Genomic DNA, 19,871 nt, shown 5'->3' with positions numbered 1-19,871 from the left:
ATGGAATGTTCCCAGAAACATGCCCTGTTCTGAAAACAGACTGAGTAAATCCAGAGAAATCTGATGCTATTACATTGTTATAGCTGTCTCATGTCTATTTTAGAGTTTCAGACCCAAATCCATCATCATAATATCTGAACATGATTATGTTTCCATGGAAAATTGCTTGTATCCAGAGGTCAAAAGGAGCTCAGCGGTTTTTGTCCGCTGAGCAAACAGAAAACTCTCAACAAGATTTTATCATTCTAACTTGGAGTAGTGGTGGTTAACCTAGTTACACAGTGCTTAGGCTAACTTCTCTGGACTTGGCACTATCAGGGCAGCAGCTACTTGAAAACGTCTGTTTTCAAATTCTGATAGCCATGATGCATGTAATACATTCTCAAGCCTTGCTGGAGTAATTTGGACAGGACTTCAGAGTTCTGCCTGCTTCCTTTTCATCTTCTGTTCTCTGTGATAAGTCATCTGTAAACTGATGTCACAGTCTCTGTGAGCTCTGCAATTGGCAGTTACTAGGTTAGCAGTCAAAACTCATCAAATAATATTTTTTCAAACATGGAGTAGTAGGTTGTATGTGGAAGGGTATAATTCCATCAAGACTAGACTGTTTAGTTTTGCCTCTCTCTTTTCTACTCAAAAAAGCTTTTGAGACCTTCAGAAGAGGGTTACAGTATATCTCCACATACAAGACTATGTGCAGTCTGCTTAAAAATCCACATAATCAACAATTACAAAATCAAACATCTGTTCTTGCCTAGTACAGGGATTTTTGGACTGCTCAGATACATACTGTGCTTTTTTTTTTATTGCTTCAGATAATGGTGATAGTCATTTACCCACCATGCAGAGCTTCTCTCTTAAAAGTCTCATCCCTCCTCCTGCCTATCTCGTTTTTTGGACTGTTTCTTCACCCAGCTCCATCAGCACACAAATTTTGTACATCTTTTGAAACAAATACATTTATAACTTTCTCTAATGCCGTGGGTAGGTTTATAGTTCTACACCACTTCTCTGTGTGTGTGGTCTCCAAAGGAATATTGACACACAGACTCCTTCTGTGTGCATCACCCTATCTCCTTGCTGTCCTACTACTTTGGCTTCATCAGTAGCTGCTGTGATCATAAATCTAACATTAAGATTTTTATTGAGCTGTTTACTGTATTGCCCTTTGTCATCAGTCAAAGAGATTGAAAGCAAAGTCGGACCTTTATTTCCTTCAGGACCCTTAATGGACTTGGTATCCTGGTGTGTTCCATGGATGGATCGGTGGCATTTTTGGACTTTTCCCAGGATGAACTTGGAGATCCACTCAGCGAGGAGGAAAAGGTATAGTGAGCACTCAGAGAATCTGTGATCATATTTGAGGGATGTGTTGACTCAGTTAAAACACTGGTCTTTTTATAGAAGCATGTAGTGACTGATTTCCATATTGCAGAAAAATGTGTTCTTGTCTACTTTACAAATCGTTAACAAAGAGTAGTGAAGAAGTGAATTTGTGGTATTAGTTTATATTCTGGAAAGAAAGTATGTTTGGAAAACATCCACTTGCTTACACATCATTATAAATTTGAAGTAATTATTTGGCCAAGGAAACAAGGAGTGGGTGCTTCAAAACACTTTAAAATTACTCTTTGACTTGCATATATGCAAGTCTTTTTAAACTGATTGCTGTTGGCTGTTTTTTCCTCTCATTGCTATTAGCAACTAAAGCTTTGCATTCCACTTATCTTACGTATTGATTTAGTGTGAGCTGAAAATATACTGTGCAGATTTTTTTTCTCCCTAAGTGTTATGGAGGTCATTTGCATTTTACAGGTTCCATTAGGTTTGTGTGATTCTGTACATCATAATTAGTGATGTCGTGCTAGCAGTTGTAGTCACTCTTATTGTGTGATAATGTTTTTAACGCCCACAGAGCAACATTCATCAGTCCACCTATGGTAAAAGCCTGGCTATAATGACTGAAGCTCAGTTGTCTACCACCATTATTGAGAATCCAGAGATGCTCAAATATCAGCAGAGGCAGCAGCAGCAGGTGGACCAGAAGAATGCCTCAATTAGGGAAGCATCTGGGGCCGCATCAGCGGCTCCCAAAGTGGCAAGCATGGTTAATGGGGAGAGTTTGGAGGACATTAGAAAGGTAGGTGTTCTTGCATAGTCACTTTATAGTGTACTAAGCTGATAAGTATAAAACTGTTTATGGTGCAACCAATTTCTGCTTCCTTACTTGTGTTGAACGGCACCTTTCAACCCATGAATGGTCCAGTTGACGTTCCTGGGACTTGTTGAAAAGTTACAAAGCTTTTAAGCAGAAGAAAGATAGGGAAAAAGATCTTGTGGATATTCCTATGGTGTTCGCTAAATTCTTGATGTGCAGAATGGAAACCAAAGGTAGCTAGTAACTCCTGTTGTAGAAATGTGCTTCAGCTTCCCACTGAAGAAGGTATTATTTAATTCTCTCCTAAACAAAGCACACAACTTCTAATGGATTCTGTGTGCACAGATGAGAATGTTTTGGACTTCCTTTTCTAGTGTGAAGAGAATCAGAATTCTATTATAACTTGTACTATGTGAACTTCTACTTAATAACCACCTACTATTGGTCAAAAAGTCATGGTGTTTCAAATACACTTGCAGTAATAAAAATTTAGATTGATTCTATTTATGCAATAGTAGCATGGTTCAAAGACAATATGGAAACAAACTTGAACAGATGCATTTCCTATTTACCAGAAATAACAATAATCTTTATTTCCCAACAGAACCTCTTGAAAAAACAAGTTGAAACACGAACAGCAGATGGTCGGAGAAGAATCACACCTCTCTGTATAGCTCAGCTGGACACTGGGTATGTTTGGAAGTTGTCTTAAAAATCCTTTACCTTTTTATTGTCGTTTTTCTTCCCCCTGATACAAACTGAGAATTCTGACTTGTTTTAATCTGATGGCATCTTAAAGCACTTCCTGGAAATACCTTGTTGGAAATACTTGCTGGAAATACTGGATATAGTTTCAATCTCTGTTCTCTTAGCTGTAAGATTCTACTAGATGAGGCTCATTCTCATAATGCATTGCAGGTTCATATCTACATTAATACTTGTTTTGGCATCCTTTGTATATGAGAAATGACTCTGGAAAGTTAGGTGTTGCTGATTTATTTAGGCTGTATATGAGTATCCACATGTAGAAAAGCAAGAATGAAATAGTTTAGCTAAAATTACTCTTTTTCAGTTTTTTAAAGTGTTTTTGAGATATATATTTGTTTGTCTTTTTGCTTAGGGATTTTTCTACAGCATTTTTCAATAGCATCCCAATATCTGGATCTCTCTCTGGCTCGATGATGTCTTCTCAAAGTAACCAGCAGCTCATGTCACTAGATTCAAACGCAGCAAATTCCCTTAATACTTCAAAGCCTTCTGTAGAGCCAACAGCAGCCAGTATAAAACCAACAGATGATGCAGCCAATAAAGATGGGTCAGTATTTGCAGTTTTTTCACTTGTTTGACTTCGTTTAGTTTTGAATTCTTATCTACAGTTCTGTAATAGAACAATTATTTAAGTGGTTTCCCAATCACCAAACTTCAAGACTCTAACATCCTTGCAAGCATCAAGATTTTATTAGTATGTGGTTATTTAAAATAATGGTACATATCAATCAGTAATAAATTAATAAATCCCTGTGCACGGTTCTGAAGATGAACAGCAATGCAGTGAGGTCAGCAGTGGATTGATAGTGCTGTAACAAACTGACTTGCTTATACAATGCTGGGTTGCTATTAGTAAATAATAGAAGGTTTTCCAGCAGTGGAAGTAATGAAGCCTGTTTCCCATCAAATTCTGTCCTGTCCCCTGTAGATCTCCTCTCTTCAAATGTGGTAATACTTCCACCCCCCCATATAACAACTGTGTTCAGAGCCCAGTGACATTGAGTTGTGTGCTGACAGGCCAGCAGATTTTTCAAATTATGGAACAACTAAATTTTACTTGCTTTTCCCTCAGTGGTAACAATGACTTGGTTTCTTCTCATTTGTACACGTACAGTGTCATTGGAACCTCTACTACTCCCTACTCCATCAAAGTTAGTTGCAGTTGGCCATAGATTAAAAAAATGAGTGGGTACACTGAGAAATGATTGACAGATGAAACTATTAAGTCTTCTTTTCTTTGGAAATTTGACTTCTAACTGCTTTTTAGTACACACATCAGTTATCTTAGAGCCATTCTTTCTTTTTATTCATTCTCTGAGTGAATTGACAAATCTCTAAAGTAAACAGCTATTGAAATAACAGAACCCTGGAATGCTTTAGTGTGGGAGAACACATTCCTTTGCCTTAGAGTTATGCTTGGAAAGGCCTAATGATTAGTTTGGATTCTTCAACAACAAAATGAAAACCTGGCTTGAATTGTTTCAGATGAAATTGTTTGATTGATAAAGAGTGGCATATAATCTTGTAATGGAAAACATTTGGTAACCTGAATAAGGGGTAAAACTGGGACCCCCGTCATCATTTAAAACAGTGATCCTTTCCCTTTGGGTACATAAGTACCAGCTGAAAGTATGATTTCATTCCTGAATTGAAAATACATGAATGAATGAAGGTGATACAGAGCTCTTAGTTCTGAGATGTATCATAAACAGCTTTTGAGAGCAGGCAAAACTTGCACAATACTCGTGCATGAAAGGGGAAAAACCATATCATGATTCATGTGCGTACTGGAGTGAAAGGTTTTCAATAGGTTTTTCTAGCAGTATAATGAATGCTAGTTAGTTGTTATGAGCAATGCAGGCTACCAATACAAAATTTCTCTCAATCCCTGTTTTCCTGTCCCTTTTATTGACAGTGTAAATGCTACCTCTGCCTCAGCTGCTCCTTCTGCATCATCTTCCTCTGTGTTGACAACTCCATCAAAGATTGAACCTATGAAAGCTTTTGATTCTAGATTTACAGAACGATCCAAAGCCACCTCAGGGACTGCTGTTGTAACAAATACAAATCAGACTGTTGTGGACAGGTAAGGCATAGCATGGAGGGGTGGGAGGAACATAGTGTCACAGAGACCTGAAACACTGATTCTCCATTGTGTGGATGGCATGGTGCTGGCACTCTTAAAATTGTCTTGGGTCTCTTCCACAATTGGAAGGAAGGAGATGGCTGTGAATAGGAACACTCTTTGCTGGCATTATGTCTCTGACACTTGGGATTGAGCAGACTCTTCGGAATATTCAGAGTTAAAACTGTCGTTGCAGGAGGCTGTGTGTGCGTGTGCCTCCATGTGTGGCTGCATGCATCTGTGCTCCTTGGAAGACAAAAATAGCCAGCCTGCATCTCTATATGAGAGTGAGATTTACTTCAAGATGAATTACCATACATGTCTCCAGACAGCCCATCATCGTAATAGCTGCAATTGTATTTCAGTTTTATGCCTTGAAGGCATGCAGAGAAAACGCTTTGATTTTAAGGGGTTTTGGCTCTGCATCCACATGATTTTAAAAAGAAGAAGAAAGCCTTTGGTTTTGTGACATGGTGTGTTATGGCATAAGTATTCCTGCTTCACCAAAACAAACAATAGAAAAAATAGCAGTCTTGGGAAAGAAATATGTAGTTCCCCAACTTCTTGTCAATAAAATGTGTCTCTACAAAATACCTCAGAATTTTCATGTCAGAGGGTTTAACCATATAATGGGGAAGATGTGTTTAATTAGTCTCATAATTGCTTCTAATGTGCTAGTAAAGTATGGATATAAGTGTATTGTTTGGCATAATTCTGATGCCAAAGAATAAAGGTTTGGATTAAGTAAAATATTTCTAGGAAGCTGAGTTGTTACAGAGTAAACAGCAAAACATTGTTGAGAGTTAATTACCAGCTATTGGAGGGAATGGAAGGAGTGTGATTAAATGACCTGGTTTACAATGGTTGACAAAAGAGTTTGCAGGGATTTGTACTTCTGTCATCTTTAACTATGGTATGTTCCTGAAATGGAAGAGGGAGTGGTGAGGCCATTTGTATGGTTTGCAGATATGCATCTACCTTTACAGTACTCAGAACTGAACAGGACAACTTTTGGGGGTAGACAACAGAATGACAAATGGATTTCTGCCTGACTAAGCAGAAAGTGTAATGTCCATTTGAGGGGAAGAGATGGACTGCTCTTGCATCTTAGAGTGCTGAATTATTTGTCGACCCAGGGAAAGAGATCTGATTGTAATTGGAACTGAGTGCTAAAATGAAGTTATCTACAGCTTTATCCAGTCGCTAACTGCTAGTTTGATTAATTTTTCTTTAAGGATAGAATATGTCTGATCGACTTACATATATATTGCACTTTGTACTTTTGCAGAGGATTTGCCAAACCTCTTCAGCTTCCTCTTCTTGCCTTTGTGCATTTTGAAATACATTCTTAGCCTTGCTTGAGTGTATCTTCTTACCTAGAAGAATGCAGTGTGTAGGATATGTGCCAGCTTTTGGAATCAATTTACATAAAATGTGAATTTTCAATTTTTTTTTTTTTTTTACTTGCTCAGACTGAAGGATCAGAATTTAATTAAAGATAATAAGCCTAAGGATATTCTGGAAAGCAGCAGTGACAGTGAAGAGAAGATTCCAGCTGCTAAACCACTCAGTGCACCCAAACGGAAACTGGAACTTGAGGGAGAGACGGTAGAAAAGAAGAAAAAAGGAAGGCCTCGAAAAGACTCCAGACTTGTACCAGTAACTCTGACTGTTCAGGTGAAATACAGTGTTCATTTGGGAAAGTCAGACCCACGTTGATTTGTTCCACCAAGTCGGGGAAACATGAGTAGCATCAGTCCCTCAGAATGTTTAGCCATCCATCGTCCTTGCCTTTGAACTTGTTCTTTTTAAAACTTAGTTTTAAAAAGCTGATGCACATGGTGTGTCAAACAAGCCCATCCTTTATATAAACAAACAGCTACCTACCAAATGACACCAGTGTGCTACGTGGTGATAGTCTGCCAAATGATTGCATGGAATAGAATGAAATACCATCAGGTTTTGGTGTTCTTTGATGGGGAGTGGCCCAAGCACAAGAGAGTGACTTGGACGTGATGACTTGGTTATGATTTTCTTAGGAACTGTGAAGTAGTAAGTTGCTTTAGCTTTTCAGTCATTTTAGGGTGTATGTTCTGCATGAAAACAGAATACTCTGGTTTCAGTATTCAGACTGTAGCTTTTCCAACCAGTATACCAGAGTTTCTATTAATTAGTTGCAGTTGGAAACCAACCACTTCTAGTTTCTTTTGTTTTTTTAATTCTTAGAAGCTATATATATTTAAAAATGGTATTTATACAACTAATTGGGAAAAATATTAGTATTTGCAATTGGTGTTATTTGGAATTTATAAAAAAAAAATCTTCAAATCAACCAGTGTTATAGAATATCTTTTATTTTAACTTTTTAATGGAAAAAAATGAACTACTTTTGCAACTATCTTTTTTTTTCTTCCCAGTCCCCAGCTACACTGGCCTCCGAGAAGGATGCTGCCTGCATCTCTGCACCAGCATTAGCACTTAAACTGCCAACCCCAGTCCCACAGAAATCGTTTACTTTGCAAGTAAGTAGATTATAAGGGGGGAAAAAAAGCTTAATAATTAAAAAGAAATCCTGATTTTTTTCTTTCGTATTCATAGATTACTCAGATCCTTTGACAAATTAACCTTTGAATATGTATATTTGTTCAAGCAAGCAAGATGGTGTACTTCAGCTTCTAAGAATATGTCTATAGGAAAAAAGCTAATGGCAAATCAGTTAAGAATAGGACACTTTGGAACTAGCTAAATTTCAGAGGAATACCTCTGGTTCATCAGTCCTGCCTCCTGGGTAACCAAAGTGTGTTGTAAAGATAAGAGGCTCCAACAGGAGTAACGGCTGTGGTGTTATTACAGTTGTGTTGGGAGGATACTTGGTAAAACCAAGTATTTTCTGAGAGCTCTCTGGGGGGTGCTCTACATCTGAAGACTGGCAAAGAGTGACAGTGTTACTTTAAGTAGTTATGAAATAATTTTTCTGCATGTTGAAGCTGTGCTAACTGTGCTAGTCTGGTTCTAATTGCAGATTGTAGGGTGGGCACATCTAGATTTGATCTGTTGCCCTTAATTAGGAAGCACAACCTTTCTTTAGTCTTACGTTCTGAATATAAAGGAATTATTTGTGTTCTAGCAAAGACTGATTTTCAGAGGTCAGCTTCATTTGAAGCACCACAGTACGTTTAGAAGCCACTTTAAACAGAGAAAGTCATGCTTAGATCCAGTCTTAAAGATGGCATTGTTGTGGATCTAAAAGCAGTTGCTGGGTTTTTTTATGCAGTTCTTTACCTCTTCCAAAAAATATCTCATTTTTTGTATTTCAGGTAAGTTCAGATCCATCAATGTACCTTGAAGTGGAGAATGAAATGACCACAGTGGGAGGTTCAAAGTTGAGCAGGTTAAAGTGTAATCGGGAAGGAAAAGAGTGGGAGACAGTCCTCACCAGTCGGATTCTCACTGCAGCAGGAAGCTGGTAAGAGAGCATATTTTGGAGGAAGACAGTCCTGAAGGGACCTGTAGGGATTCTGATTTATTTCTGTTGGCTACTGGCATTTGCTGGTTTTATTGCACACACACACACACACACACACACACACACACACAGACACACACAGACACACAGACACACAGACACACACACACACACACAGTGTAATTTCTACTCAGTCTTTCATAGGAAGTGCTTTGCAGATAAAATATATACTGCTTTGAGTCTTAAGACCAGTTTCACTCCAGCAGTTGCTATCTCTATGTAGTCTTAAAACATCACAAGTTCTCATTAACCACAACTATTTTCCTGCATGTATACCTTTCTCCTTTAAATTTATTCATTAAACTTGACTAAACATGCCAAGTGACTGTTGTTCAAGTGTGAAAAGACTAAAAAACTGGAATGTTTTGTGACATAGAAGTATTTTCCTGAGTCTCTTGCTGTTTTTTTTTTCTCTTGGTGGTTTTTTTTTGTTTTTTGGGGTTTTTTTGTTTGTTTGTTTTTGTTTTTTGTTTTTTTTGTTTTTTCCTCAATTTTGCTTAGTTTCACCCTCAGAGTTTAAATTGAAAGTTTACTTCTGACATTTGAGCCATGGTCCTAAAGGGGCCTACAGGAAAGCAGGAGAGGTACTGCTTACAAAGGCATGTAGTGATAGGACAAGGGGGAATGGCTTTAAGATGAAAGAGGGTAGATTAAGATTAGATATTAGGAAGAAATTCTTCCCTGTGAGGGTGGGGAGGCCCAGGCACAGGGTGCCCAGAGAAGCTGTGGCTGTCCCTGGACCCCTGGCAGTGTTCAAGAATGGGTTCGATGGGACTTGGGGCACCCTGGTCTAGTGGAGGGTGTCACTGCCCATAGCAGGGGTTTGGAGCTAGGTGATCTTTGATGTCCCTTCCAACCCAAACCATTCTCGGGCTGTATGTCCAGGTCTGAAAAAGGAGCAGCAAATTTTAAAGCTGAATACAAGTACAGCCCTGAAGAAGAGATTCTGTATACCCAGAGCTTTACTGTTACTTCCAACTATTCTCCTTTGTTTAACAAAAGGTACAATCTCTGTCTGCAAATCCTCTCTGGCCCATCTCCTTAGACCACCATAGTTATAATCAAATTACATGCATGCAGTGCACGTATAGTCTCTCTAGTTCTTTGACCTTCCCTTTTGGTATGCAGCAGGTTTTTTTAAAAGCTGTAATAGTTACTCTTTGGGGGAATTAGCCTAAGTTTTACGATAACTGAAGAAATCAGTATGGTTTTATGCTATTTGCATTTGATAAAATGTAAATCTTTCTTATTTAACTATTTTTTTCTTTCCCCAGTGAGATTGTGAGTGTGGCTTGTGAGAAACGAACACTGTCGGTATTTTCAGCTTGTGGTCGTCGCCTTCTTCCTCCTATAGTATTGAATACACCCATTTCCACCCTACATTGCACGGGTTCTTACGTCATGGCTCTCACCACTGCAGCTACACTCTCTGTTTGGTAAGTACCACTCCAGGCTGCCACAGCTGGCTGGCCTGGGTTTTGTAGGTAACTGGTTGTGTCGATGGGTTGCTGTTTAAATGGAGGCTTAAACCACAGTAGTTCTGAACACTGATGTTGGATATAATGTGCAGAGTTAACTGGGCAGGCCTTGAATCCTGTTTCTTCTCTGCTCTAGGACAGTTTATAATAGTGAATTTAATTCTGGAAAGTAGATAAAGGATCAGCTAGAAGTTACTGGTTTTAACGGCCTCCTTAGCATAGATTTGTGGTGCTCATGGAATTGCTTGGAAGGGTGGAAAGGAGAAAAATGGGAACCTCCATCCTACTTAACAATAAAGTACATAAGTTTAAGTTACAAGTACTCAAGCAATCTCTAAGATACTAAGACAAAAATTGCAGTACTTGTTTACAGTTACTGAATTTAATTTAAGGTGTCACACAAGTCAGAGCTCCTGGAGGAGTTATTTGGATCCTTCGTGTTTGCTTAGCTGTAATGAGGCTCCCTGATAAAGAGCTGTAAAAGTTGTTCGCTGTTACTGACTTTTGTCCTGCCATCAGGGTTTGGGTTTGCAAAAATAATTTTGTCAAAGCAATAAAGAAAATGTCAAAACAAACCCAAAAAACCCAATTGAACTCCCCCAAAACACCCAATTTGTCATGAATGTTGAAGTAGTGCATTTGTTCAAGGATTTTGGCGTTTTCAGTAGTTTGTAAACTGCAGCCTTGTCCTTTTGTCTTTCAGGGATGTTCACAAGCAGACAGCTATTGTTAGAGATGAGTCTTTACAAACCATATTTTCAGGTAATAAAAAGGGATGTTTCCTTACTGACCATCGAGCCCACCTGTACTGTTTAGTGCCATTTATGAATATGCTGAAATTTTACAAAACCTGAAGAGCCTAAGCAAATAGTCTTTCTTCATTATTGTGTAATAAAGGGAAACCATTGGCGGTGTCGAAATGCTGTAGAAGTAACTGAGATGAGAACATCAGTGGGTAACAGGCTTGTACAAAATTCTGTAGCTTCTTATATTTTGGTTTGCTTTTGATTGTGAAAATTCAGGTTTGTGAAGATCACAAAATATTGAAGTCTGCTATTACAGCAGTTTCTGTGTACTCTGCATGTTTATTATCTTAATGATGATCAGCAACTGATCATCTTCTGATTAGTTATTTTACAGTCTTCCGTTTCTATCATGGCCAATAACTGGCACAAAACAAAAAAGTGATATCTCAGAGCACGTTGACTTCTATTTTAGCTTTAATCCATACAGTACTAATCACAACTGCCCAGAGAAGTGGTTGTACTAGCAGTTTGCAAATGTCTTCATTTACACGCATAAACCCTGGACCTGGAATATCCTGGGAAATGAGAGACTCACTATCCCACTTACACAATGCCCTTACAATGTTTTTCTAAGTGTGCTGGTTTTTAGAATTTTAACTTAATGGAAAAAAGAAAGATAATGGATTCTTGGGATACAGAAGACATTGCAAAGTTGCTGAAGATTGCCCCTAGATGTGGAGAATGTTTCCAATTAAGCCCTTGTGTTGTATGCATTGCAGCATCAAGATTGATAATGTAGTTTGTGTAAGAGTGGTTTTAATGCTACAGTACCAAGCCTGGTGCTTACCATCACCAGCTTGTGTCTTGACCTTCTTATCGACACTGGAGAACACTACTGAACCTTTCTCTGTTGGTTATGACTGGTAATTCAGGGTGGATAGCAGTTTTTACCAGTATGAATGTTAAGCAAGATTCCAAGAGAAATACTTTGGTCTGATTTGACTTGTAGGAAGTGATGCAACCGTGTCTCAGATCTTGCTGACTCAACATGGTATACCTGTAATGAGCATGTCAGATGGAAAGGCATACTGCTTTAATCCTTCTCTTTCTACGTGGTAAGTTAGCTACTATTTCCTGCTCTTACAACTTAGCTGAACTGGTGTGTATTCTGATTTCCTGCTTCACTCCATCTTTTGAAGGTTAGTCTGAGTAGGACCGCACGCAGGGCTTAGATTTGCTTTGGTTCACTATTGCATGTCTAGGCTTTGCTCTATTACATTCTTAGGATTTGTTATGTTTAAAATTTTAAAAAAATTAAAAGTTATACTAAAAGTTAACTAAAAATTAGTTGAAGTCCTTTGTCCTTCTTTCCTACATGGTGCAAGCTCATTTACCAGCATACCCCTAGGTAGTCTTTTGCTATGTACATCAGTTGAATCTGTCAAGCAGCTGGCAAATCTAGCCTTACAATTCACTTTCTTATATAAAAGAATGCAGTTCTGGAAAATCTGTCAAAACAGTTTTCAGTGTTTTGTTGGGAGTTTAGACACATTAAAATTATTTGGCTCCATTTCCAGAGAAAATAAGCCCTATGCACTCCAATGCTGTATGTGCCTGACTTTGTCAGTCCCCATCACTTGTAATATTTTCTCTGGATCTGATGACCAATCAGGTTTGAAGAGAGTTCTCTGCCTCCAAGATGTAAAACTTTAATGAAGATATTAAGTCAGGTGGTAGAGGAGGGAAGGTAGTATTGTACCTCAGAATTCCCATGGAAGAGTCATTACTGATATCCCAAACATGAGGAAAGACTGCATAACAGCCTGTGCCTTACTGAGTATCACACAGGCTTCCCCATCAGTTCTCTTACTCCTGTAAAGTCATAAGTTCTCATTAAAAAGTCCACAGATAAACTGTTCACAATGTCTTTCCAAAACAGATTCTTTGTTGTCTTCCTAAGAGGAAAAATATGTTGCAGTCTTAATATAATTTTGGCACTTAGTGTAATGATCATGCTTGATGAAAGGGCTTATTGTTTTAATTCCTTAGAATAATTGTTATTAGTCGACTATTTGATGTGAATCCTTTGAAAAGAAAAAAAACACCTTATTTGTTCTTTAGATGAACTGAGAATTAATGCAGAAACTTTCCCAGTCAGGGGTCAGAGGACAGGCACTCTGAATTTGCTGTCATTCCCCAGTTTTGGAAATATAAACCAGTCCCTTCAGTTATTGTATGAATTTAAATGTGATAAAGCAGTAAAGGGTATTTTAAATATTTGTGTCATTTTACCTCTGAGCTGTCTGGAGGTCTAAACTTAGCATTGGTTTGAGCCACTGATTCCCTTGGCACATCATGCCAGTGAAATGATACCCTTGATTAGGTGTGGGAATGCCAGCTCCAACAGCCAGCTCCCTCCATATGTAATGTATGGGAACGTGTCAATGTGTGTGATCCCTGACATGTCTGGTGGGTTGGGGGGACCTGACACAAGGTAAAATCAAGTTCTTAATGAGAAAGTTGTTACCTGTGTTCATTCTAGTCTTTCTTCTGGGGCATGACCTCTTATTAGATGTAACAAGTAGACAGTTCATTACCTTCAGAACTAATGCTAAAATGTATTACACAATTAATGTCCAATATATGTTGTGAACTGTGAGGGTAGGAGGAACATTTCCATGACAGCACAAGCAAAATTAGGATGTGGAGTGGGAACAGTTGGGACCCACGTAAGTCCTGAGCATCTCAGTGTGATAATTCTCTGTTATCTGTGAAAATACAGGTTGAGGAAGAACAGAGCTGAATTCCCTCATATCACTGCGTGCTCTGCTCAAACTTGTGCTTTCTTTGATTTTTCTTTCAGGAATCTTGTTTCTGACAAACAGGACTCTCTAGCACAATGTGCAGACTTCAGGAATAGTTTGCCATCCCAAGAAGCCATGCTGTGTTCTGGGCCCTTAGCTGTAATACAGGGACGGACATCCAAGTACGTGCTTCATTGCTTCTTTTGATCAGCGTGTTTGTCTCTCTTTTTTCCCTATAATTTAATCATGTGGTTGAATCAGTGAGTTAATTCTTCAGATGGTAATGGCACTGAAAATTATCAGTACCTCATAGAATTATTTTTATACCTTTGCACATTTATAGTTTGTATCTTAATGTTATTTTGAGACTTTGGGGGGCAGGAAAGCATGCTCTATACTTAATCATTTTAAGGCTGCTCTGTATTAGCTAGATGAAGTATTTGACAATTCTGTACATGTACTGAATTTGTGGCATGTTACACTTTAATTTTTACTTTACCAGCCTTGGAGTGAGCCTACAAATTTTGAGTAGTTCAGTTGTCCTCAAGGGATCTATTTAATGAAGTCTTTGAGAAAGTTGACCGATTAGTCATCTAATGCGTGTTTTTAACATCTGAAAATATCACCAGGGAATTGTGTGAGCCAGAGCAGACTCCTGTATGTAATTTAATAGCCCATCCTCACCTGGGTTTGAATTAGCACAGAAATCTGCCTGGGAAAACTATTTTTGTCCCTCTCATCTGAGTTTAATTTTTTTTATGTGAGAAACTGTATAGAGTTGTATGGTTTCATTGCTTTTCTCATGGGAGGGGAAGGGGAAATAATTGGGAAACACATTTGAAATCCAAATAAACGACATTCTTTTTTTGAGGGAGAGAAAATATCAGATTTAAAAGCAGCAGCTTTTTAAAAAAAAAGAAATAATTGCCTAGGTTTTTTTTCAAATTAGTCTTCTTATGACAGTACTTTCATGTGCAAGAAATCCTTTAAATGCTTTAGGCTGACTTTGTATTTTGTGTTCATTTTGTGACTTTCACCTACGAGGGGCAAAGAAAGGTAAAGACAGCCATCTTAATTTCCTGTAAGCATTTGGGAGCAGTCGGTCACTGAAAAGCTTGTCTTTTTAAAGAGAAGACAGATGGAAGGAAGAAGAAAACAACAGGAGGCAGAAAACCCTCCCTGGACCTTAATACTTGTCCAGGGCAGGAAGGACAATTTGCTATGAAGTGCCACCTTTGTTACTAAGACCTTGAACTCTGGAAGCAGTAGGTGCCTCTGAAAGATAAGTGTAGAATAGCTTGTACTACAAAAATCTGTGTTCCTTAAACTATCTGATTTTATAGCTGGCAAGTTAATTTTTCTTTTGCTTCACAGTTCAGGAAGGCAAGCTGCAAGATTGTTCTCCATGCCTCACTTAGTGCAGCAAGAAACAACGCTCGCGTACTTGGAGAACCAGATAGCAGCAGCACTTATGTTACAGTCCAGTCACGAATATCGCCACTGGCTCCTTATCTATGCACGGTACCTAGTTAATGAAGGTGAGACCTGCCACGCTGGGTTGCTTGTTTGCAGGGATTTTTAAGAACCACTGTTCACATCATGTCCAAGCATGATTGCAGTTAACCTCCTTTTAGCAATGGCTTCTGGGCTCAGTGTTTCCTTAAAACCAAAACAAACTGCTGAAGCACGTTTGCTTCTTATTGTGCCCAGTACTGAGGAATCCTATTTTGTTATAAGGACTGTGAAACAGTGCCATCTGTGGACTTCAGCAGTAGGAACTGCATTGTAAGATTCAGGTGTATGGCATGTATTCTCTGGCAGCAACTACAGATGTTTCAGAGGAACCAGCAATGCCTTGTAAAATAACATTCCTCAGCCAACTGAGACCTGATGTGAAGACTTGCTCTGTCTCTCTGACACTCCATACCAGAGCACACAAATTTTTGCTTGTTAATTGCACTTTCTATTTTTTAGATCCTAAATGTTCAACAGCCTATACTGCTGAGCCCCTAGGTTACGCATTTCAATTTTTATTACATTAAATAAGGTCAACCAACTGACTTTATGCATCTTGGATTCTAAGTTTTGCTATTGTATCTCTGCTTGTCTGCATTCCAAATTTAGTAGTTCCCAGTGTATTAATTCAGCTTTATTCTTCACCACGCAGAGGGAAGCAAAACAGTTCATGTTGGGCCACATAATAGGCGTTGGTAGGATTAAAATGAGCTCATTAATCCTTGCCCTTTGACCCCTAATCTATTTGACAAGAGAGCTTGGTGACCTGCATATGATTCTGTCCTTCCAATGTTGAAATGAAAATGTTCATCTTGGATCTGATGTCAGAGGGAGAGAGTGATACTTTCAAATCAACAACCTCTCTGTTGTGTGTGGGGGGGTTCACCTTGCACTGTGCAGTGTCACTGCTGTGTGTGTGCACTGGATGTCACTGCACAGTGTGCCTCACTATATGTCTATGGCTGCTGATCTACTCTTCTGGGTCTGCTACATTTTGAAAATTCCACATCCTATTCTTGACCCTTTGTTCCCATGATGATTTCAACATGTACTGAATTCTAATCCAGTAAAATATTCCATCTATTTTACCTTGATTGGCAAGGTATTCCTGAACAGATGACTGTTACTTGCAGGGGAATTCCCTCCTGATTCTTGGGTGAATAAAGCTGGCCTGGAAACTGTGTGCAGCTTTATTAAAACATTTTGGTATTGGTTTTTTTTAAACTTTTGTACATATTAATTGGATCCCTTTCAATGTTGTTATAAGCTCTTTTTGCTAAGGTCTGAGAGATCTCTTGTTCAGCAATATTTTACTATTTCTGAAGGATGTCTGTTTTTTTGGGGGGAGGTTTAGGTTTGTGGGGGGTTTTTTTACTACTTGACTCTGTTTTTCCAAATTCATATATTGACATTAAATGCAACCTAACAACTTTTCCCCTTCACTGGTTTTCATCTTGTGGCTTTCCAACTTGTGGTATCTCTTTTGTATTAGTTCCCTGGCTGTTGAAGTCCTTCAGCATTCCAATGTTTTTTTGCTTTGGCTTTTGAAGGCTGGTATCTTTATGGGGGAGAGTGAGAATTGAGATCAAGGCAGCTCAAAGCAAATTGGAGTATCTACTTCAGATTTTCTCTTTATTGTAGATTACCTTCAGTAATGCTTCTGGTTCTGATAACTTAAACGCCTTTGGAACTCTCAAATCTTTAATGAGTCATCTTCTCTTTCCAAAGATTTGCTGTTAGAAGAATAACATACCTATTCAGATAGAAATGGGTTTGACTTTATTTGCTTACAGATACTTTTAACTCTTTGCTGAATGTTGTCAGTTACATTGTGGAGTGGTTATATCTAATGAAATACTTACGAATGTGACTTTATTTTCTGATATTATTCAGGGTTTGAATATCGTTTGCGAGAATTATGCAAGGATTTACTGGGTCCAGTCCATTACTCAGCTGGAAGTCAGTGGGAATCAACAGTTATGGTAAGTTTAACAAAGAATGAGGAAGAGTTTCCTATGAAAATCACAGAATGTGGATAGACAACAGAATTTATAACATATTTAAACTGAGAGGCAAACAAAGCCACTGCAGATTATTTTTGCTGACCCTGGAGCCCTTTCCAAACTCTGCTCTCATCTTCTAAGCAGGCTTCCTCCCATGGCACTTGTACTTATTTCATGTGAAACCGTAGACAAATGCTTATTGCCATGGTCTCTGCTCTGGTGCTGTCTTGAGTATCACACAGATGGAGCAGAGCTGCACATTCAGGTCTCCACATTCTTGAGACAGCGACTTTGGAACAGTGATGTGCCGATGAAATGTCTGTCCTCAGAGCACTCCTGAAGTCTGGAACTGCAGAGGCTATACCAGCTTCATGACCATATAAATGTAAAGACAGATTTTATTCTGGGAGTCATGCAAGCAGAGTAAGAACATGAAATAGCTCTCTCCAGGCAGGAAAAAGGGCATGAATCTTAAACATCTCTGTAGAACATATTAATGATCTCCAGTACTACATTCTGAAGATGCTTTTGTCTTTTTTGTGCAGGGTTTACGAAAGAGAGAACTATTGAAAGAGCTTCTTCCTGTTATTGGACAGAATCTCCGCTTCCAGAGGCTTTTCACAGAATATCAAGAGCAGCTAGACATCTTGAGAGACAAGTAGCATTCCCCCAGATTTTCCCTGCGGGGCCTGGTCTGAGAGAAACTGCTGAACAGCATTAACCAGAGACAGAAGAGGAGCAAGAACCCGGTCAGCAGGGTCACTCCTGAAGAGAGCAGTGCTGCAAGGGTCCCAGATGCCTCAGGAGTGACCTGCTTTTGTTTTCAAAGAAGCTCACAAGGGGATTTGTGAAAACAACGAGTGGATGAGACCGTTTCCCAAGTGAAACTTGACCATCGAAGCTGTGGCCTCTGTTTCTGTGGAAAGTTGTGGATATATACTTCAGGGGGGTCCTTTTGGATCTGGATCTCATTTTAATATCGAAACTAGCTGAGAACTGCTTGTGGGGTTTCTTGGATGTCCTGTGAAAAGCACAGTACTTCAGAGTACACTGAACAGCATATTTAACCCTGTTTAGGGGTTTTTGCCTGAGGATTTATTGAGGCTCAACACTATATTAAATTAGATGAATGAGCCACGTAAAAAGAAATTTCATAAATATGAAAGGTATTATGCAGCCAATAGACTCTTTCCTGTGAATATAATAATAATAATAATAAGAGGCTGTTCTAACACATGGACTATTTTTGTACTAGAATTTGCTAACTTGTAATATGGAATTTTATTTGGCCGATAATCGGGCTATCTCTACAGAGTCATCTTGTAGGAAGTTTAACTCTTAATTGCAAAAGCTATGTTTCAAAACAATTCTACCAAATTAACATGTCATCATCTGGTTTTTAATTTTTAAATGTTTGTAAAAGGCATTTTGGGGGGAGGGGGAGGGATACAACGGGGTGGCTCTTTTTGTAAGTACAAAAAATAAATGAACATTGCATTGGTTTAAAAAACAAAAAGCAGAAACATGGTGTTGAATTATTGCAAAGGGCACAGGCATCTCCAGAAATGTCAACACAGGCTGAATCATGTCAACAGGTCTACAAATAAATCCCGTCTGGGTGATCTTTCCTCTGGAAGCATGATCAGACAAGTACCTGTGATCTCCCTAGAGCAGCTACAACATTTTCTCTTGGAGCCACATCTCAGCTGAGGGAGCAGGAGCTGTGTGGGAGTGCTCATTATTTCAGGCAATGCAAATGGGCTCCCCTGACCACAGCTGAAAGAGTCAGCACTGCACCAAGAAAGGAGCTTCATGCACTCGTGGCTGTGTTCCTTGTGTGGCATTTTGTAATAATGCAGTGGTGCTGGTGGCCTGCCAGCAGTTCACTTGTGGAGTAGTTCTGGAATTCCTCTGAAACCAAATCAACCAACTTGTTTTCTTCCAGAGCGTGCTTGGTGCTGGGAAAGCAGCAAGTGTGTATGAGCTGGTTCTTTTTGGGGCATGGCTGCTCAGGTGTGCCTCACTTTATTGCCTCACCATCAGATGCTTTTGAGTAAGAAAATTAGTATTGAAATGAGTGTATTTAAACCCTTGTGAAAGGGCAGTTTCTCCCCTAAACTTCTATTGGAAACACTCTCCTTTGCTCTCAGCCGGGACCTGGGAGTTTGGCTGACAGGGACTGACCCTGTTCAAGCCCCTGCCTCTGCAGTTACATGGTTGTTGGAATCCCAGGAGTGAGGGAAGTGGTTTTTAAAGCAACAGAACCCCGTGGAAGGTTTCATTGCCCCCTGTATTCAACTCCTGGACCTGACAGACACTGCATTACTTCTTTGTACAGCAATCTGATGTGCACACTGAATGCAGTGTCTTGGAAAGGAGTAAAAACAACTGGCTTTGCCATACCAAAGAATGCCAGCTATGTTTTCAACAAACATGGGAAATGGAGCGAGGATGCTGCTTGGTTCTGCATCTACCTGGTGGGAAAGTGAAGGTGATGAGGAGAGAGCACCATCCAACTTCCCCTGACCTCTACTCTGAAAAGATTACTGGGCCTGTGACAGCCAGTCATGGTAGAGCTGTGAATGATTCATATGCTATTGTCAAGTAGTCAGCGCTCAGGGGAATGGGTGTTACATTCCTCAGAGAAATGAATCATAGACTCATAGAATGGTTTGGGTCAGAAGGGACCTTTAAAGGTCCTGTGTGAGCAGGGACATCTGCAGCTACATCCGGTTGTGTTTTTCTCCT

The 19,871-nt window shown here is 39.2% G+C and overlaps 1 protein-coding gene across 1 annotated transcript in view; it reads left to right on the top strand.

Annotated features, from left to right (window-relative positions):
• Positions 1 to 18,629, top strand: part of HIRA (histone cell cycle regulator) — a gene marked incomplete at its 5' end in the record, with an annotated part of 38,005 nt that extends 19,376 nt beyond the window's left edge. The window contains 15 exons of the mRNA XM_084272055.1: positions 1,221 to 1,326; positions 1,916 to 2,140; positions 2,763 to 2,848; positions 3,279 to 3,473; positions 4,842 to 5,012; positions 6,524 to 6,728; positions 7,469 to 7,573; positions 8,369 to 8,517; positions 9,852 to 10,013; positions 10,759 to 10,817; positions 11,811 to 11,916; positions 13,665 to 13,787; positions 14,980 to 15,143; positions 17,014 to 17,102; positions 17,669 to 18,629. Coding sequence (XP_084128181.1) covers positions 1,221 to 1,326; positions 1,916 to 2,140; positions 2,763 to 2,848; positions 3,279 to 3,473; positions 4,842 to 5,012; positions 6,524 to 6,728; positions 7,469 to 7,573; positions 8,369 to 8,517; positions 9,852 to 10,013; positions 10,759 to 10,817; positions 11,811 to 11,916; positions 13,665 to 13,787; positions 14,980 to 15,143; positions 17,014 to 17,102; positions 17,669 to 17,785 — 2,062 coding nt within the window. The 3' untranslated portion in view covers positions 17,786 to 18,629. The remainder of the gene's footprint in view (positions 1 to 1,220; positions 1,327 to 1,915; positions 2,141 to 2,762; positions 2,849 to 3,278; positions 3,474 to 4,841; positions 5,013 to 6,523; positions 6,729 to 7,468; positions 7,574 to 8,368; positions 8,518 to 9,851; positions 10,014 to 10,758; positions 10,818 to 11,810; positions 11,917 to 13,664; positions 13,788 to 14,979; positions 15,144 to 17,013; positions 17,103 to 17,668) is intronic.
• Positions 18,630 to 19,871: the final 1,242 nt, after the last annotated feature.

Source organism: Gallinula chloropus (assembly GCF_964237585.1).
Source record: "Gallinula chloropus genome assembly, chromosome: 17".
Classification (NCBI taxonomy): Eukaryota; Metazoa; Chordata; class Aves; order Gruiformes; family Rallidae; genus Gallinula; species Gallinula chloropus.
Note: the sequence above shows the minus strand (reverse complement) of the source record. Positions and strands in the feature narration are given on the sequence as shown.